Source organism: Echinops telfairi, unplaced genomic scaffold (genome assembly GCF_000313985.2).
Source record: "Echinops telfairi isolate 266 unplaced genomic scaffold, ASM31398v2 ScPeMD7_3533;HRSCAF=4204_0, whole genome shotgun sequence".
NCBI lineage: Eukaryota > Metazoa > Chordata > Mammalia > Afrosoricida > Tenrecidae > Echinops > Echinops telfairi.
In genome coordinates, this window is record NW_022107431.1 from 2580679 (window position 1) to 2598215 (window position 17537).

The 17537-nt window shown below is 58.0% G+C and overlaps 1 protein-coding gene across 2 annotated transcripts; it reads left to right on the forward strand.

Annotated features, from left to right (window-relative positions):
- Positions 1–479: 479 nt before the first annotated feature.
- SFT2D1 (SFT2 domain containing 1) lies at positions 480–14988 on the forward strand. 2 transcript variants are annotated; one of them, XM_004701912.2, is made up of 8 exons: positions 480–608; positions 5582–5668; positions 6657–6739; positions 6967–7048; positions 8849–8884; positions 10150–10208; positions 10638–10667; positions 14506–14988. In XM_004701912.2, the coding sequence occupies exons 1-8, from the start codon at positions 546–548 to the stop codon at positions 14543–14545; spliced, it is 480 nt and encodes a 159-aa protein (XP_004701969.1). In that variant the 5' UTR covers positions 480–545; the 3' UTR covers positions 14546–14988. The 2 variants fall into 2 exon arrangements, with proteins under 2 accessions (XP_004701969.1, XP_045150569.1); XM_045294634.1 differs by lacking the exon at positions 10150–10208.
- The last annotated feature ends 2549 nt before the right edge of the window (positions 14989–17537 follow it).

Sequence of the window (17537 nt, forward strand, 5' to 3'; positions counted from 1 at the left end):
CAGCCTCGGCCTCTGGGCAGTGGGCGCCTCCTTCCCGGCGGAGGGCAGTCCAACCATGGCCAGCGCGGCGGGTCCCCACGGGGCATCGGTCCCCAAGACCCTTCAGTCCCCTCGCTGTCAGATCTGTGCAGGATCGCCTCCATCTCCGCCCGCCTCCCCTGTCCACTCGGGGTCCGGCGCGCCGAGCGGCACGGCTCCTACGTAGCGCTGCGGAGCCTGGAGGTTCCCAGCGCGGTCCAACAAGCCAAGACCACGACCGCTTCGCAAGAGGTCCACCTGCCAAGGCAGTGTCCGGGGAGTGCGAGGACGCATGCGCAGCACCCGCCGTCGGCTGCACGCACAGCCGCATCTTCCGCCCGATTTCCTGGTCGCCGTCCACAAGCGCTCGGCGCATGCGCCTAATCCTACGGCGGCCGCAGAGCCGCAAACGGACTCCGGAGGATAAGGAACTTCCGGTCTGCTCGGGGGATTTCCGCCCTGGGGTTCCGGGTGGGCGCAGTGGGCCAGCGAGCTGGCAGCGGCTGCGAGCCCCCAGTGACAGGGCCATGGAGAAGCTGCGGCGGGTGCTGAGCGGCCAGGACGACGAGGAGCAGGGCCTCACCTCGCAGGTACGCCGCGCCCCTCACCTGCCCCGGGGCTGCAGCCGGAAGTGCCTGCGCCCCCTGGCCCCCTGGGGTCTGCCCGGAACCGGGTGACCGTGTGTGTCGGGCCGAGGGGCCGGGGTCTGGACACGTGGGGGCTCTCGCGCTCGGACACGAGGTAGAGGCGGCCGCTGCGCCTCAGGAGCCCCTCAGGGTCTGTGGGATCCACGTCAGCTCGCGTGGGGACCCCACTTCTCCCTCTCCTGTTTGGCTTCCCTCGGGGCCCTACTTCGCTACCCGTCTCCCCTCTTTACGTGACCCTTGCCCCACGACCCCCAGGTCTCCCTGGCCCTCGGGTGCCGTGAGGAGTGTGTGGTCCGGCCAGCGATCCCGGGGCGGGTGGTCAGCCGCCCCTAGAGCCCACTGAGCTCTGGAGATGCTTCGCGGGCCGGGCGGGGAGGGCGGAGCGGCCGGGCCGAGCCCAGGTGTCTGAAAGCAGTGAGCCGTGGGGCGGGAGAGTTATAAAAAGACAGCGGTCTCGCTTCGGTGCGGTGTGTGTGCCCGCGCGTGTGCAGGCAGGCTTGATGAGGGCCACCTCCCCCTAAACATGGGGGTGGGGTGGGGGACAGTAGTGCGCTTTCCTTCCCTGCAGCCGCCCAGGGGCGCGTGCAGCCGAGCCCGGGGAGCGTAGACTCCGCGGCGGCTCTTGTACTTGCTGCCTGAGCTCCCCAGCTTCCTCCCTCTCCGCAGCCCGACGGGTCGGGCGGGTTGTCATGGTCACGCCCCAGCTCACCCAGCCGAGGTCAGTGCCAGCCGAGCGACACGACAGGACGGAGTCCGCTCCCGCGGGACTCTTCATGGGAAAGCCCTGGGGCACAGTGGTTGGTCAGGCGTTCAGCCGGGATCGGAAAGATTGGCAGTTGGAAACAGTCAGCCGCTGAGCGGGCGAAAGGCAGGCTTTCTCCTCCTAAGGAGTGACCGTTGGAAACTCGCAAGCAGCGCGTGGGTTTGAAGTGCTGACCTTACTGTGAAGCAGCTGACCATTTAACCCCTGCGCCACCAAGCCTCCCCTAATAGTAGCTGCCATAGTGGACCGAGAGAGGTCAGCTGCCCCAGTGGGTCTCGAGGCTGGGAGCAGAACAGCTGGTGGGTTTGCTGCCTTGAGGCCAGCAGCCCAGGGCTTCCCCCACAGCCTGGGGGTTCCCTGGACTCATAGCCGTATAAGACAGGTGAAACCGCCCCCGTGGGTTTCTGAGGCTGTTAGGCTTTAGGGGAGCAGAAAGCCTCATCAGTGGAGAGGCTGGTCATTTTGGTTAGCAGCCCAACGGCCACCCAAAAATAAAGTGCCAACCACCCGGAGCTTATACTTTACCTGGCGCAAATAGCTAATAACAGGGACAGTGTGGTGCATTACTTAATCATGGCCCAGCTAGCCACTTGGATTTTGTAGCCCCTCCCAAATGCCTGGGTGAGACTATGCAAATGAGGTGCTTAGGGGTGGGGGTGGGGGCACCTAGGAGATCAAATCACTTACTAATAATGTAAATAAGGTACATGGCATCCCTGAGGGGGTGGGGGGATTGGTCAGTATTAGCCTGCAGGCTTGGACCTGGGATCCCTGTGCCGGGAGACAGAGAGCTCGCCCTGGAGTTCACAGTGGGAGTCAGAGCTGGGGGCTGCAGACCCTCTTCAGAGCTTGGATAGGACCCGTGCACTGAAGGAGTGAGCTGGGCACCTTTGGGTCTGTCAGCGGTGCTGAGGCCCTCTGGGGGTTAGTGGGCACACTGGAGGTCCTGTCCAGCCACGCTCAGCAGCAGGGGTGGCTCTGTTGAGGTTGTTAGGTGCCGTCAGTCAGTTTCAACCCGTAGCAACCCTGTGCACAGCAGATTGGACACAGACTGCCCCGTACCTGCCCCCTGGTCCTTGCTACGATGGACTCCTCTGCTGCAGCTGCTGGGGCAGTTCATCTCACTGGGCTCTTCTTTTCCCCTGACTCTACTCGACCAAGCATGGTGTCCTTCTCCAGGGACTGATGGCTTTTGACATGCCCAGAGTATGTGAGGCCAAGTCTTGCATGGACTGCATTTCTTCCAAGACAGATTGGCTCGGGCGTCCATGGCACGGTCAGGGTCCCTTTTCCAGCACCATCATTCATTCGAATGTATCAGTTCTTCTCCGGTTTCCTAATTCGTGTCCAGCTTCCACGTGCATGAGGTGCCTTGGGTCAGGGGCACCTTAGTCCTCCAGGTGGCATTCTCAAGAGGCCCGAGGTCTGTCACAGCAGGTTTGCCCAGTTCGGTATGCTGTTGACCATCTGCAGTGCAGGCGGAGGGAGGGACGTAGCCCGGGCTCACCACTTGCCCTGTGAATGCAGCAGGACAGACAGAGGACAGAGCTGTTGGGACATTCTCTGAGGAACTGGTCAGACTGGCCAGGCACCCCAAGGTGGTAGGGAGAGAAGAGAGGAGGGTGTTAGAGGAGGGGTCGGCCCTGAAAGGAGGTCCGGGCAATGCAGGGCGGGGCAGGGGGCGAGCAGAGATTGTGTAGGTAGGGGTAGTGGAGGTCAGAGAGGGGGTACTAGAAGTGGGCCTTTATCACAGATACAGGCTTAGCGGGCGGAGGGGGCCATAGAGCTGAAAGGATGGCTTGCTGGTTGTTGCCTCCATGGTAGGTGCTTAGGAACGTGGCAGGAGAGCAGGGAGAGGCAGCATAGTGGCCACTCAGACCTTCCCGGTGGCCAAGGTGCAAGCCTGAAGGCCCGTGCCCCCTGTCAGAACATGTGACAAGGAGACCGTCCAGGGGTTGACCACCAGTAGCCCCCAAGAGACCACCACACTTAGGTTCCCATCTGCTGTCTGTGTGTCCCGTGGGACCCTCTGAATGCACCCACAGACCACCAACTCAGGAGCTGCATTTTCATTCTGGAGGTCCGAAAACCACCCGAGAAGCTGAGGGGGTCTTGTGTCTCCTCACTTGCTCCTTCCTGTCGTAACTGACGGGTCTCGGGCACACGGTGGGGTAGCCATGCCCCTGCTGATGCTTTCCACCATGGAACTTGCTAAATCTCTCAACTTCTGGTTTCATTTCACACATTTAAAAAAAAATCGTTTTATTGGGGGCTCGTACAGCTCTTATCACCATCCATCCATCCATCGTGTCAAGCACCTTTGTGTATATGTTGCCATCATCATATTCAAAACGTTTTCTTTGTACTTGAGCCCTTGGGGCCTGCCTCTCTCTGGACCCCCAGCTGCTTGAGAGGTGGATGGAGAGGCACATGTCCAGACAGACGTCACCTGTTGGGACGCTTCACCGTGAAGATCAACCTGTGGGTGGTGGTGGGGGCAACAGGACCAGCAGCTGCCCTTGTCTTTGCTTGGGGTGGGGCCCTGGCTGAGGCCAGCAGCCCTGGAACATACCCCTGGGGTGACCAGACTTGGGACAGAAGCAAACAGGCTGCCCTTCTCCTTGTCAACCTCCTCGAGTCTAGGTATTTTCTAAAGCTCACCTGGTCACCGCCCCGCTGGCCCGTCTCACTGTCCTGGTCTCCTACGGGGTCCAGCGTGCAGGCTTGTTCCCCTGTGCACGTCGCACATGCCTGCTGTGTGTGCTTGAGCAGGAAGGACCACGCTTGGGTATTTCTGTAGGCAAGTGCACGCACTGTTTAAGTCAGATGATCAGTTACCAGAGGACTATATTCGTGGAAACAAGACCATGAAGCAAATCAGGGGATTTAAAATGGGTCAGAAGGCACTGGGTGGCACCGACAGACTGCTTAGTGATTCTTATCTGTTTCATGCTGCGTGAGGAGTCAGCGGAGATGGAGCTGTTGAGGTAAGGAGAGTGGCGCGGCCCTTTCTGGCGTCTTTCAGTGTCCTTGGAACACACTCCTGGCTCCTGGTGAAGGGGCAGCAGTGACAGAGTCAGACACTAAATGTTGGGATAGAAACATGTTGATTTCTCTGTTCCTGAAGCAGCCGCGGGGATAGTTTATTGGGAAAGCCCCTTCTCATTGTGTCCTTCTTGGTCGGAGTGTTTTCACTGAACACTTATTGAATGGGGGATCACCACACAGTGAGGCAGGCCTGAGAGACACACACACACACACACACACACACACACACATGGCGATGCTCGCTGGCACAGAGGCATGCGAGAAACACACACACACACACACACACACATACACACACACACGGTGATGCTCGCTGGCACAGAGGCATGCGACTTACCCAGAATCAGCAGGTGTGGGTGGCTGGTGCTTCCCCCTGAGGCTGGGAGTCACCATCTGTCAGCTCTCCCGAAACCCTGCTGCATCCCCGATCCACCTGCAGGCAATGACCACCTGTGGTGACACTGGTGAAAGTCACTTCTGCCCCACTGGTTCCACTGCACTGTCTGTTGGAACCCAAGTGACGACCCAGCCAAGAGCAGAGCCCACTCTTCATCCCCTTCCCTGCCCACCCCCATGCCAGCCCCTCCCGAGAAAGGCTCCTTTCTAGTGCATGTGCATGAGCACCCTCACCCCACCCAGCATGCTAGGCTCAAGTGTCTAACCCTGTTGCATCCTGGGAGCCCAGCACCCTGGTCTGCTGTATCCTGGGAACCTGATACCCCCTGCCTTGCTGCATACTGGGAGCCTGATGTTCCAGCCTGCTTCTGTCCTCATGCCCAAGGATCTTGGGCCCATGGCAGGCAGCCTCCCTGAAACCCTTAGCAGCCTCATCTGTTGATTGCAGTGAGAGTTTCCACAGATGTTTGCACGCGCACACACACAGCACCCAGCCACCCTCCCCCAGTACCCGCCAACCCTCACCAGGCCCCTGCTCCCGTAGAGACCCAGCTGCTGCGTGTTCTTGTGCTGGTGCCTTCCAGCCAGCCCCTCTGCAGAGCGGCTCCTGTGCCCAGGGCTGTCAGAAGGGGATGGCATGCAGGATCATGTGCTGGCTGGGCCGGTCGTGGGCGTTGGAGCCTGTTCTGACTCAAGTCCATCTCCCCAGGTCCTGGACAGTTCGTCCCTCAGCTTCAGCACCAGACTCAGGTGGTTCGGCATCTGCTTCGCCTGCGGTGTCCTCTGCTCCGTCCTGGTAAGGCAGGTCTTCTGGATGGGGTGCAGCGGGGGACTGCCCCTTACTGCTGCTGGCACTCCCTCCCTGTCCCAGTGGCTACCAGGCTGTCTTGATGAAGCTGTTTATTGCCTAACGTCAAGGCCGAAAGAGATCAATAAAGACATGGGGAGTTGTAGTTCAGGGTTTTGCCAACTTAAAAAGTTTGCCAACTTGAAAACTTTTTAAGTAATGTGTTACAAAAGCTGGAAAAATAGAAGTTTGCTTATTAATTAAAGTATGCTTATTCCTTTTTTACATGTTTAGAGACGCTTTGGTGGTGTAGTGGTTATGTGTTAGGCTGCAACTCTCAGGTCAGTAGGTCTCAGCCGGCAGTCGCTCCACAGGAGAAAGACGGGTCTTTCTGCGTCTGTGAAGAGTTATGGTCTTGGAAACCCACAGGGCCAGTTCTGCCCTGCCCTGGGCGGTCCCTGCGAGTTGGCGTCCAGGCAAACTCGGTGCCGTCTAGTGGAGTAGGACTCACAGTGACTCTAAGGACAGAGTAGGCTCACTGCCCCTGCGGGTTTCCCAGACAGCACTTTATAGGCGTGGGAAGTCTCTTTCTCCTTCGGAGGAGCTGGGGGTCTCGAACTGCTGACTTTCTATTAGCAGCTCAGCACATAACCATTATGCCAGAAGGTCTCTTAGGATCGCCAGGAGTCAGAATCAAATCGATCACAGCGAGTTGTTTTTTTTTTTTTCCTTCCCGTTTCATAATCCCTTCCTGACTCCTTCCAGGAGCAGACAGCCTCATCTTTCCCCCATGGAGCTGCTGGTTGGTTGGAACCACTGACCTTGTGTTGAGCAGCCCAGGCCTAGCCCCGCGCACAGCAGGGCTCCTCAGGCTGTGCCAGCAGGCATGTGGCTTGGCGCGTTGTGTCACTCGTGTCTTGCGGGAGGTGTAGGTTTCTGCTTTCAGCTGCTCAGAGGGCGGCAGCGTGATTGCAGCATGGCTGGTCTTTCCACGCAGGGCGTGGGGCTGCTGTGGCTGCCGAAGGGCACGAGGCTCTTCGCCGTCTTCTACACCCTGGGCAACCTCGCCTCGCTGGCCAGGTACGTCATTGGCCCCTCTTGTGGCTTTATCCCGACAGCACACAGGCCGGGTAGCGAAGGCTGAGGGTCAGCGCTCGTGCACAGGAATCGATGGCATCCCTGTGGGATGGAGGTCTTGGTGGAGAGGACGGGCTGGGCTTCACATGAGCTCTGTGTGTGCATGCTGTTTGCAGGCCAGAGGCCTTGCTGGGCCCCGCTCAGCTCTGGTTTTGGTCTTGTTTCAACAGTACGTGCTTCCTGATGGGGCCCATGAAGCAGCTGAAGAAAATGTTTGAGAAGACAAGGCTGGTGGCAACCATCCTCATGCTTGTAGGTGCTGCCCGTGCTCTGTGCCCCGTGGTGCGGGCGGGCGGGCAGGTGGTGCGGGCGGGCAGGTGGTGCAGGCGGGCGGGCGATTGGGTGGCTTTCTTGTTGGGTGTGATGGTTCCTTGAATGTCCTGAAGGCCGGGTGTGTCGGCTGCCACTCTGCTGGGTGGCCTGGCACGGCAGTCACCCTGGGCCTGTCCTGTGGAGCCTTGGTGGGTGGCGGGAGCTGTTCAGGCATATACTTACAGATGGCATTTGGGACCCCAGCAGGTCACTGCCCCGTGACCCTGCCCCATGTGCCTGGTTCTTCTGCTCGTCCCTCTTTGCAGTCACTCCTCCCTGAGATCGGGCACTCTGCAGAGTTTCCATGTCAGCCTTGTAACTGGAGGGTGGCTGCCCCAGGGCTGGGTCTCTTCCCGTCTCCTTAGCAGAGGGAAAGCACTTCCTTCTTGGCGGTGCTTAAAACCGGATGTCCTGGCTTGGTCTCCGTCTGTCTCAGTGTCAGCACCCAATTCTCCAGGGATCTTGAATGTGCTCTTTCAGCGGGTGGGAGGGGCCCTGTGGTGCAGTGGGGACGCGTGTTGGGCTACTGACTACAAAGTCAGCAGTTTGAAACCACTAGCAGCTTCTTGGGAGAACGATGAGGCTGTCGGTCTCTGTTAAGAGTTACAGTATCGGAAACCCACAGGTTCGTTCTGCCCAGTCCGGCAGGGGCGCTATGAGTTGGCACTAACTGGATGGCAGGCAGTTCAGGTTTATGGTTTTGGAGTAGCATGTATTTTACAAGTAATTAACAATAGGTTGCTGGAAAGCTGGCTACACTGTCCAACTACTGGAAGTTTACCTTCTTTTAAGAGTCTGCATAGATTTGTTCGTTCAGCTGCCCTCGCAACTGTTGCTTGACTTTTTGGTCACTTAGTCCCCCTGGTCACTTAGTCCCCCTGGTCACAGACTAAGTGAACGGACAGTGGTTGGAACATTGGGAATGTAAATGCTGACTGAGAGCAATCACCGTGCTGCAAGGCCCCTGTTAGTGCCCTGTTGGGTCTGACTTGCTCCTGGTAAGTGATGAGCCCAAGCATGGGAGGCCAAGGGCCGCCCTGCCTCCTGCCCCCTCCTTCCTGTGCCAGTGTGGCCCTTGGGTGGGGTCGGTGGGTCACTGCTGGCCTCAGCCAGTCAGGAGAGCGCTAGACCAGGTCACGTCTTTCCTAGCTCCTGCTCGTCTCTGCAAATGGTCCTTTTCCTGCCTTCAGCCGACCTGTGGTCCCCAGTGCTGGTGCTCTGGCCCTGTTTCCCACCTTGAGCTGACCTCTGCCGCCCATGGTGCCCTGGCCTCCACCTCCTGTCTCTAGCTGGCCTCTGGATGGGCAGGCTGGTTCCCAGGGAGGGCAGCACCACCATTCCCGACGTGGAGCCGAGACATTCCTGCCTTCCCTGTGTGGACCGGGCTCCGGCCTACCCCCATCCAAGCCACCGTGGGGACACGCTCGTGCATGTGGGGCAGAGCAGTGGAACAGCCCCCGACCCGTGGGTGTGCGTGTGGCAGCTCTGTGCATGTGGGACACAGCACTGTCCCCTGCCCGTGGGTGTACATTCGGGAGCTCCGTGCACGTGGCACATAGCATTGTCCCCAGCCTGTGTGCGTGTGGCAGCTCTGTGCACGTGGCACACAGCACTGTCCCTTGTCAGGAGATTGGCAGCAGTCCTGCCAGGACTTCAGGGCACTCGAGGAACCATCATCACATCCAGTGCCCTTGGTGCCCGTGCTGACGGCTCTGACCTCACCCCCTCCTTTCCTCCCAGCTCTGCTTCGTGATCACCCTGTGCGCTGTGTTCTGGGTAAGTGACAGACAGCGAGGTGCTGGCTTTCTGCTGGTGCCGTCCCTCCGCCCGGCTGCTTTCTCAGCTGGTGACACATCACTGTCCCATTTGGGCATGGTGCCACCCAGTGGGTGGCTGCCCTGCGATCCCTCCTCTCATCTGAAACCGAGACGGAGGTGAGGTGGTGATGGGGCTGCAGACAGCATGGGGTCCAGTCTGTCCACCGGTGGGTCTGTCCACAGCCCTTGGTGTGCAAGCCTTGTCTCACTGCCCTTCGCAGAGTCTGTGTGTTTTACAGGCAAAGGGTCCTGGTAGCGAAAGGGGTCTGCAGTGCCGTCTGGTTAGCAGCCTAGCGCCTTAACCACGGTGCCACCAGGGCTCCTGGAAAGAGGCGAGAGAGCCCAGAGCACCTCCATCGGCACGTCCCACCCAGAGCTCGGGCGGCAGCTCCTTGCACCGTTAGAGACACACTCCCACAGTCTGCTCAGACCAAGGCTCTGATCCCCTGTGCTCATTCACAGTCCCCTCTCCTTCCCAACGAGGCAACCGACTGTTCCTGAGCCGCCTGTAGCTGTCAGTGAAGAAAGGGTGGCATGGGGCCTCAGAAAGACCCCTCCATTGTGGGCACTGGGCAGGGGGAGCCACCTCATCCAGGTCACACCCCTCGGTGCCCCACATAAGCCGAGCCATCTTAGCCTCTCGCCACCCGTGGGGCCGTGTAATCTGGGAAAGACGGTGTAACTAGAGGGCCAGGGTCCTCCGGCACGTGGAGGCTGTCGTCAGCGTCAGTCCATAGACACTCTCCCTCCCAAAAACGTGTATGGGAGGGGGAGCCAGGTGAGGTGTGCGTGGTGGGACTTCCCGTCCTGCAGACAGCAAGGCTGTGGTTTGTTTGCCTCACTGAGCTGTTCAGAGCGGGGCTGGCGGGCCATGGATGTAGCCTTCAGGAAGTCCTGCCTGGCCCTGCTCTGCTGTGGTGACACAGTGAGGCTCGAGGCACAAGGGACCAGGGCCTCAGGGAGGGGGGGTGCGCCCTGGGGGACATGGGAATCCAGGGTTTTATGGAGGCATGGGCCCTGGGGAACATGAATGACCAGGGTCTTACGGAGGGGTGCACCCTGGGGGACATGGGGGCCAGGGCCTTAGGGAGGGGTGCGCCCTGGGGGACATGGGGGACCAGGGCCTCAGGGAGGGGTGCGCTCTGGGTAGCTGAGTTTCAAATGGAGCCGGCCCGTGTGTGGAGCTGCGGGTGCAGCGGTCTGACCGGCCCCCTCTGTCGGCAGTGGCACAAGAAGGAGCTGGCCCTGCTCTTCTGCATCTTGCAGTTCCTGTCTATGACCTGGTGAGTCCCTCTGCGCCCGTGTCGGGGCGCAGCTGGCGCCTGAGTCTGTCTCCTTGGGGTTTTCTCAGCCCGGGGGGCCTCAGCGCAGCTGCTCTGGGGGGCGAGGAAAGTCCAGATCCGCGCCCTCTGTCACACTGGGGCGCTGACATGGAGCAGCGGGGACGGGGCAGGGGGCTGGGGTGAGTTAGTCCCTGCCATTTTGCAGCCTGCCCCTCATGTCCCCGAGGGCGGTGCAGCCTCAGCTCTCCCAAGTGTTGCTCTAGAGAAGCAGGAGCAGAGGGCAGGCAGCCTGTGCCTGCCGTGGGGTCACAGAGTCAGAGTTGTAAGGCCTTGGCGGGTATTGTACACATGTGCGTGCTGTGTGCGCAGGGCCCCTGGGGTAGAGGAAGGTCCGTGGGAGGCATCTCACTGTCTGGCATTCTCTTCCAGGTACAGCCTGTCGTACATCCCTTACGCCAGGTGAGTCGGCCCATTTCACTTTGCCTGGTCTGTTCCTTGAATCTGCTGTCACATGTCTTATTCTTTATCGTGTCTGTTTGCGGATCTCTGAATGAACTCACGGGAAGCTTATCAACATGTTTGAGCACCCATGACCGCCCCTAAGCTGTGGGAGAAAGGGGAGGCTTTCTCCTCCTGGGAGAGTTAACAGGGACTCTAGCGAGGTAGAGCAGGTACTGGGAAGGAGGTGTGAGGAAGCATTTTTTATAAGTTCTCACCCCTCCACCAGCCTGAGGAATTTAAGGGCCTTAAAATATGGCATAGTCTTTATTTTTTCTCAACCCCTTTGAAGCCCCCTGGAGTGCTAATTTAATTATGAATTTGCATAAGACTAATTGCTGGGGATCACAAGGTAGAGTTTTGCCAGACTTAACAACGTCTTAGTAGCAAATACCTTTTCTCAACAACACCGATGGCGGACTTCCGAGTGGGATTCACAACAGTCAGATCGACTGTGTCTGGGGCGAGGTGACCCGTGTCAGCAGCTGGGAGCGGGCCAGGGCCCACTCTGGCACAGCCCGGCAGTTGCTCTTAGGTACGCAGCTTCAGGTTGCCTCGGAAGAACATTAACCTGAATCTGCCCCACCTGAATGTAGAGACCGTCTCTGTAGACTTGACACATTGACACGAACGACAGAGACCCGATGAGCTGTGGGAGGACATCATGAACATCGTTCACGAAGAAAGGAAAAGATCTTTTAAAAGGTAAGAAAGAAAGAAAAAATCAAAGTGGCCGTCAGAAGAGACTGAACCTTGCTCTCAGTCGTACAGTAGCTAAAGCAAATGGAGAAAGATGAAGTCAAAGAGCCAAACAGAAAATTTCAAAGGGCAGCCTGAGAAGACAAAGCCAGATGTTATAATGACAGGTGCAAGGACCTAGAGGTAGAAATCCCCAAAGGAAGAGCATGCTCAGCATATCTTAAACCGCAAGAACCAGAGAGAAATGCAAGCCTCTAGTTTCAATATTAAAAGATTCTGTGGGCAAAATATTGAGTGATGCAGGAAGCATCAAGAGAAGACGGAAAGAAGACAGAATCCCTGGCCCAAAAGAACCAGTCGACAGTCCACCATTTCAGGGGTAGCATGTGAGCACCAATCAATGGGACCGAAGAAAGAGCTTCAAGCTTCACTGAAAGCTTTAGCCAAAAACAGGTCTCCAGGAACTGACGGAAGACCATTTGAGATGTTTCAGCAAGCTGATGAAGCACTGGAAACACTCCCTTGTTGGTGCCCGGAACTTTGGCAGACAGCTGCTTGGCCACCTGACCCGAAGAGATCCATATTTGTGCCCATTCCAAAGAAAGGTGACCCAACAGAAGGCTCAAGTGATAGAATAAAATTATTAGTATCACCTGCAAGTAAAATTATGCTGACAATCAGCCAACAACATTCCCAGCAGTGCATCGGCAGGGGTTGTCAGAGGTTCCGGCTGAAGTCAGAAGAGATGTGGAGCAAGGAATTTCACTGCATGTCAGATGGATCTTGGCTGAGAGCAGAGAACACCAGAAAGGTGTCTACTTGTGTTTTATCAACTATGCCAAGGCATTCGGCTGTGTGGATCAGAACGAACTGTGGATAGCCTTGAGTGAATGGGAATTCCAGGAGGCAGTTGTGCAAACAGAACAAGGGAATGCTGCATGGTTTTAAATCGGGAGAGGTGTGTGACAGGGTTGTACCTCTCACCATATTTCTTTAAATCATCAGAGGAGCTAGGTGACATGAAGAAAAATACAGCTTCAGGATTGGAGGAAGGCTTATCAACAACCTGCCACAAGCGGCTGGCACAGCCCTGCTTGCTGAAAGTGAGGAGCACTTGGGTGGAGCACTTGCTGATGAAGATCCAGGACTGCAGCCTCAGTGTGGACGAGACTCGATGTACAGAGGACTAAACGCGCCACGAGCAGACCTGTAGGGAACGTGATAAATGGAGAAAAAGTGAAGACAATCACTGCTCCTGGAAGCAGCAGTCAGGAGATCAAGAGACACAGTGCATCGGCAAAATCTGCTGCAGAAAACCTCTTTAGAATATTGAAAAGCAAGGGTGTCCTTTGAGGACTAAGGAGGGCCTGACCCTGGTGTGTTCGGTCAGCGATGCACATGAAAGTTGGACTGTGAGTAAGGAAGATGGAAGAAGAATGCGTGCGTGTGAATTGTGGGGGAGAATTTTGAAAATACCATGGGCTGCCGGAAGAACAAACAACTCTGCCTTGGACAGAGTGAAGCTAGAATGCTCCTCAGGGGCGAGGATGGCAAGATTTCCTCTCAAGCACTCTGGACATGCTGTCAGAAGAGACCAGTCCCTGAAGAAGGACGTCCTGCTTGGTAAGGTAGAGGGGCAGGGACACAGGAAGACCCTCGACGAGGCGGACTGACCCACTGGGCTCGGCCATAAGGCCAGTCGTGAGGCTGGCTCAGGACACGGACTCTGTTCCGTGTGCCTGGGACTGTGAGCTCCCAGCAGTGAATTGCCAGACCACAGTGCCGGGCCGGACAGAGTCTGCACCTGGGCCGTGTGTTACCGTGAAAATGGTGCGTGTGCGTCATGTGAACAGAGCAGCCTGGTGGCGGGCACAGCGGTTTAGCGGTTCGGCGCTCCGCGGGGAACTGAAAGGCTGATGGTTGGAGCCCACCCACAGCTCTGCAAAAGAAAGCCCCGGCAGTCTGCTCCGGTTACCATGGTGCCGCAGACCCTAAGGGCTCCTCCTCTGTCTCCCGGGCTCTGCTCTGTTCTCTCTGGGTTGGAAGCGACTCCGATGGCACAGTTGCACAGGCAACAGTGAAAACAGGGAGGGAAACTGGTGAGAGTTCTCTTTATTCAGTTTCAAATGGGTGATTCTTTTTTATGTAAAAGAGGAAAACATAAACCTGCCAACTGCTGGTGTGGGGGGTTGGGGGCGGCTAAGAGAACATACGGGTGTCACTGACAAGTGCAGGCGATGTGGACAGCTGGCCCCTGCTGCTCGTCCTCAGAGAGGCTGCCCTGCTCCCCATGCCCCTGACTCCCAGAGCCCCCGGGGTGGCCAGCAGTGTCCTGGATGAGAAGACGTGTGGGTCAAGTAGCAGGGCTCTGCTGAAGCCTTTGGATGAATCCTTGGGTCCAGTTGCAAACATCTGCCCTTAAGGATGTCAGGGGCCACTCGACGTTTGTCACATCATTCTCAGGCCACACTGGCCGACCATTGAACGAATTCACCCCAACGTGATGGCTGGAACTGCTACCCTGCGTGAGCTCTGTGAGGTTAGCCAGTACGAATGACTTTTGCAGACCTCCTTTGGTGTGTAGGAGCCCTGGTGGCATAGTGGTTATGCATTGTACTGAGAACCACAAGGTCAGCAGTTCAAAACCACCAGTGGCTCTGTAGGAGAAAGACGAGGCTTTCTATTCCTGTAAAGAGTTCCATCACGGAATCTGCCAGGGGACAGGTCTACCCTGTCCACTGGGTTGCTATGAGTCAGCATCAACTCAACGGAAGTGAATTTGGTTTGTTTTCTTCATACGCCCGAGGGTCAGACACTCCCCACCCCTGCCTGAATGGGTCCATCCACCCTTTTCTAGAAGTTGGGCTTTTGTAAGGTTTGTCTTTTGTAAGTTTCTGCTTAGTAGCATCAGCTCAGGTGCTTACAAAGATTTCCCCATAAAACGCCAGCACAGCAGTGAGCACGTCACCTCCAAGTGTCCTGCTTGGTCCCAAAGGACATTACACACAGCCATGGTGCCTCTGGGATTGTCTGGGGCCCAGGGCACCGCAGGCCGGCCTCACCCAGGTGGTGACGTTTTTTCCGCTTTGTTCCCCACCAGGGATGCGGTCATAAAGTGCTGCTCGTCCCTCCTGAACTGAACATCAGACACTGGGGGAAGAACACACAGAAGCCGCCCAGACTGCCATGCTGTTCCTGATACAAAACCCAGACCACTGCTGCCCATCTCGGGCGTGGCGGTGCCGGCAAGTGCCGCGTGTGCGCGCGTGTGCGGGATTAAACCGTTGGATGCGTGTAACTCCAGCTTCTTCCGAGGTCATCCTGGTTTTCCCAGCCAGAGGCGAGAGGGGGCACCACTGGCCGCAGGGCACGGTCAAGGGCAAATCAGGGTGACATGACAGACTCCATGTTCTGGGCTCTGCTAAACTGTCTGCATTTTAAACAGCTTCTGTTTCGCTTTGTGTGGGGTGGGGTGGGGGGCGAGTGTGTGTGTGTGTGTGTGTTTATCATAACTGTGAACCTTTTTTACCTTAAGCTAAAAATTGCTTATGATCTATAATAAAAAATAATATATGAGTCTTTACAAGTTTGAACTAAAGCCACACGCTGGTGGTGGGGAGCACTGCTAGGTCAACTTGATCATGGTGCATCGATCCACTTCAGGAAAACTCAGCACCAGGCAGTCTTGTTAGGAAAACGAGTGGGACAGCCCCCCCTCAGTGACGGTGGGGTGGGCAGGTAGGGGGGGAGTGGGTTGGGTGGAAGGGGTGTGTGAGCAGTGGAGCTTTGGATGGTGGGTGGATGGACACAGGGAAGGAGAGACTACATGGAGGGGGGTGAGTGGTGTTGAGTTGCCTGAAGCATGGTGGCCTCGTGTACAACGGATCAAAGCATGGCGTGGCCCCACGTCCTCATGATGGCCAGACTGTCCGAGCCCTCACAGCCCTCTGAAGCTTTCCTCCTCTCGGCATGGGGGTGTCCGGGGAGTCCCAGCCCCACAGGGCCAGCGGGATGGTTGGAGGAGTGGGTGGGCCAGCAGTGGCAGCTCCTGTCCTCAGTCAGTGGGAGCCGTTAGAAAGGGAAGCGCAGCAAGTGATCATGGGGATACCAGACCCGGGGGACATCCCTCAGCATCCGTGAGAAGGGCGGGCACACCCCTAAACCCAGCAGCTCCCAGGCCAGTGCTTACAGGTAGGTGGGCTTAGCCTGCAGGGATGCCCACCTTCAGCAGGACAGTGATGGCAGTGATGAGAGGCCTGTGGGTAGCCCTCGGCTGGTGAAGGGCTAGGCCACCCAGCACTCCGGGCCAGTGGCGAGAACAAGAGCTACGGAGGGTGTGGGGAGGGGTACCCTGGGCCAGTAGCTGGAGCCCAGCAGGTGAGGGACAGTTCTACCTGCAAAGGAAGGGGCAGGTCAGAGGTGGGGTTCCTGTTGATGGCTACAGACTGGCGTGACCTCCGCTCCCTGGGTCTCCCAGATGGCGATTGAACCATCCCAAAGGGAGATGTCTGCAGGCCCTGAAGTAAAGGAGACAGGGCAGCAGCGGTTCCAGAGGGACCAGCAGCGAGCCCGGTCACCGTCACTCTGCTTGCCTGGCGCATCCACAGCCAGGGGGGCGGGTCTGTCAAGCCAATTGTTTCAGACACAAGTGCAAACAAGATACCTCTGTGGAGGGCTCCGGGAGCAAGTGCAAACTCCCCTCTCGTGCTACCTCTGGTCTGCCTGTGGGCCAGCTGCCTCTATGTACATGGGAGGGGGGACTAGGCAGCACCTAGCCCTAGCCACCACCTCTTGGGGAGATCTTTGTACTGGAGCGATTCTAATACCCAAAGGACAGTGCCATCCTTGAAGAGCCCTCGCCGCCATGCAGACGGGTCAACAGGACTCTGCGGGTCACTCAGCTCTTGCTGTGGGGCTATTAAACCAGATCAGCAGTTCAAAACCACCAGCTGCTTCCCCATGAGACTTCTGCTCCAGTATACAGTATACAGTCAAAGTCGCAGAAACCCTCAGAGGCCTGTCCTGTTGGGGGAGGGGAGGCAGTGCAGTTGGCGCCTTCACGGAGGTCCGCAGTACTCAGGGCTCTCCCTCAGCCTTCGCTCTGCTCCAGGGGGTCACTGGCATCCAGGTTTTTGCCTCGTCCCCTCCCCACTGGCCCAAGTACTATCTCAGACCAGGCGCCCCAGGGCCCTTCTCTTGTCCAGCACAGTCCAGGTGGCACCAGCCGCACCTCCTGCCCAGCACCTGGAGGTGGGCAGTGCCGTGGGGACAGGTACGGCCCTCTGCTAGCGGTGAGTGACTGAGGCCTGGCTTCCCTTTCTGGTTGGTCAGTACCATGGCTGCCCCCAAGACCCCGGTGTGCGCCAGGTCACAGTGGTCCTGGGAGAAGACCTCCGAGGCAATGCTCTCTGGCTGGGGCCACCAGCAGGACGCAATGTGGGTGCCTGGACCTGGGCCTGCCTGCCGCTGCCCATCTCCTGTGACCACTCCAGAGACCACTGGACATCTGGGCCATGCGAAGGGGCTGCCCCAGGCTGTGTTCAGGACCCACTGCTCCTCTGCCAGTGCAGTCTAGAGCCACAGCCACCCCCAGACGAGCCCTGGGCCTGTCAGTCTCCCGGGGAGCCCCGCGCCACACTGCGGGTGCAGACCCTGGGCATGTGGCATTAGAGCCACAGTGCGGACCAGGCCTGGGCGCACTGTGCATGTCCCTGCGCCACCCTCCATGTCCCTGGGCCCCCAATGCTGGTCCTGATCCCATGGCCCCGCGGGGCTGTGCAGGTGTCCCCACTCCCCTGGGCTGCTGAGACCCGACCCAGGGGCGGAACCGGGGGTTGCAGGGTCTGGGGGTGCACGCTGGCGCCCAGTGGGCCTGTGGCTGCGGGCTTGGGTCCCTAACTTGGGAATCATTGGCCTGGAATCTGGGCTCCCTTGCTCGTGGTGCTGGGGACAGTCACCAGGACCCAGCGCCTGGTAACAGAACACGGCAGAACCACCTGGCGACCAGTCCTATGGGGCAGGGGCGGCGGGAATTGCCCCCATTCGCTGGGTCACAGCAGGAGCTTCAGCCAAAGTCTGTGTGGATTCAGATGGGGGTTCCTCCCAAGTGCTGGCCCTCAGGGAGCGGCTGCC

Coding starts and splice junctions, on each gene's coding strand:
- SFT2D1 (XM_004701912.2), top strand. CDS start 546: ATGGAGAAGCTGCGGCGGGTGCTGAGCGGCCAGGACGACGAGGAGCAG. Junction 7,049..8,848: donor TGGCAACCATCCTCATGCTT/GTAGGTGCTGCC, acceptor CTTTCCTCCCAG/CTCTGCTTCGTGATCACCCT. Junction 10,668..14,505: donor TCGTACATCCCTTACGCCAG/GTGAGTCGGCCC, acceptor GTTCCCCACCAG/GGATGCGGTCATAAAGTGCT.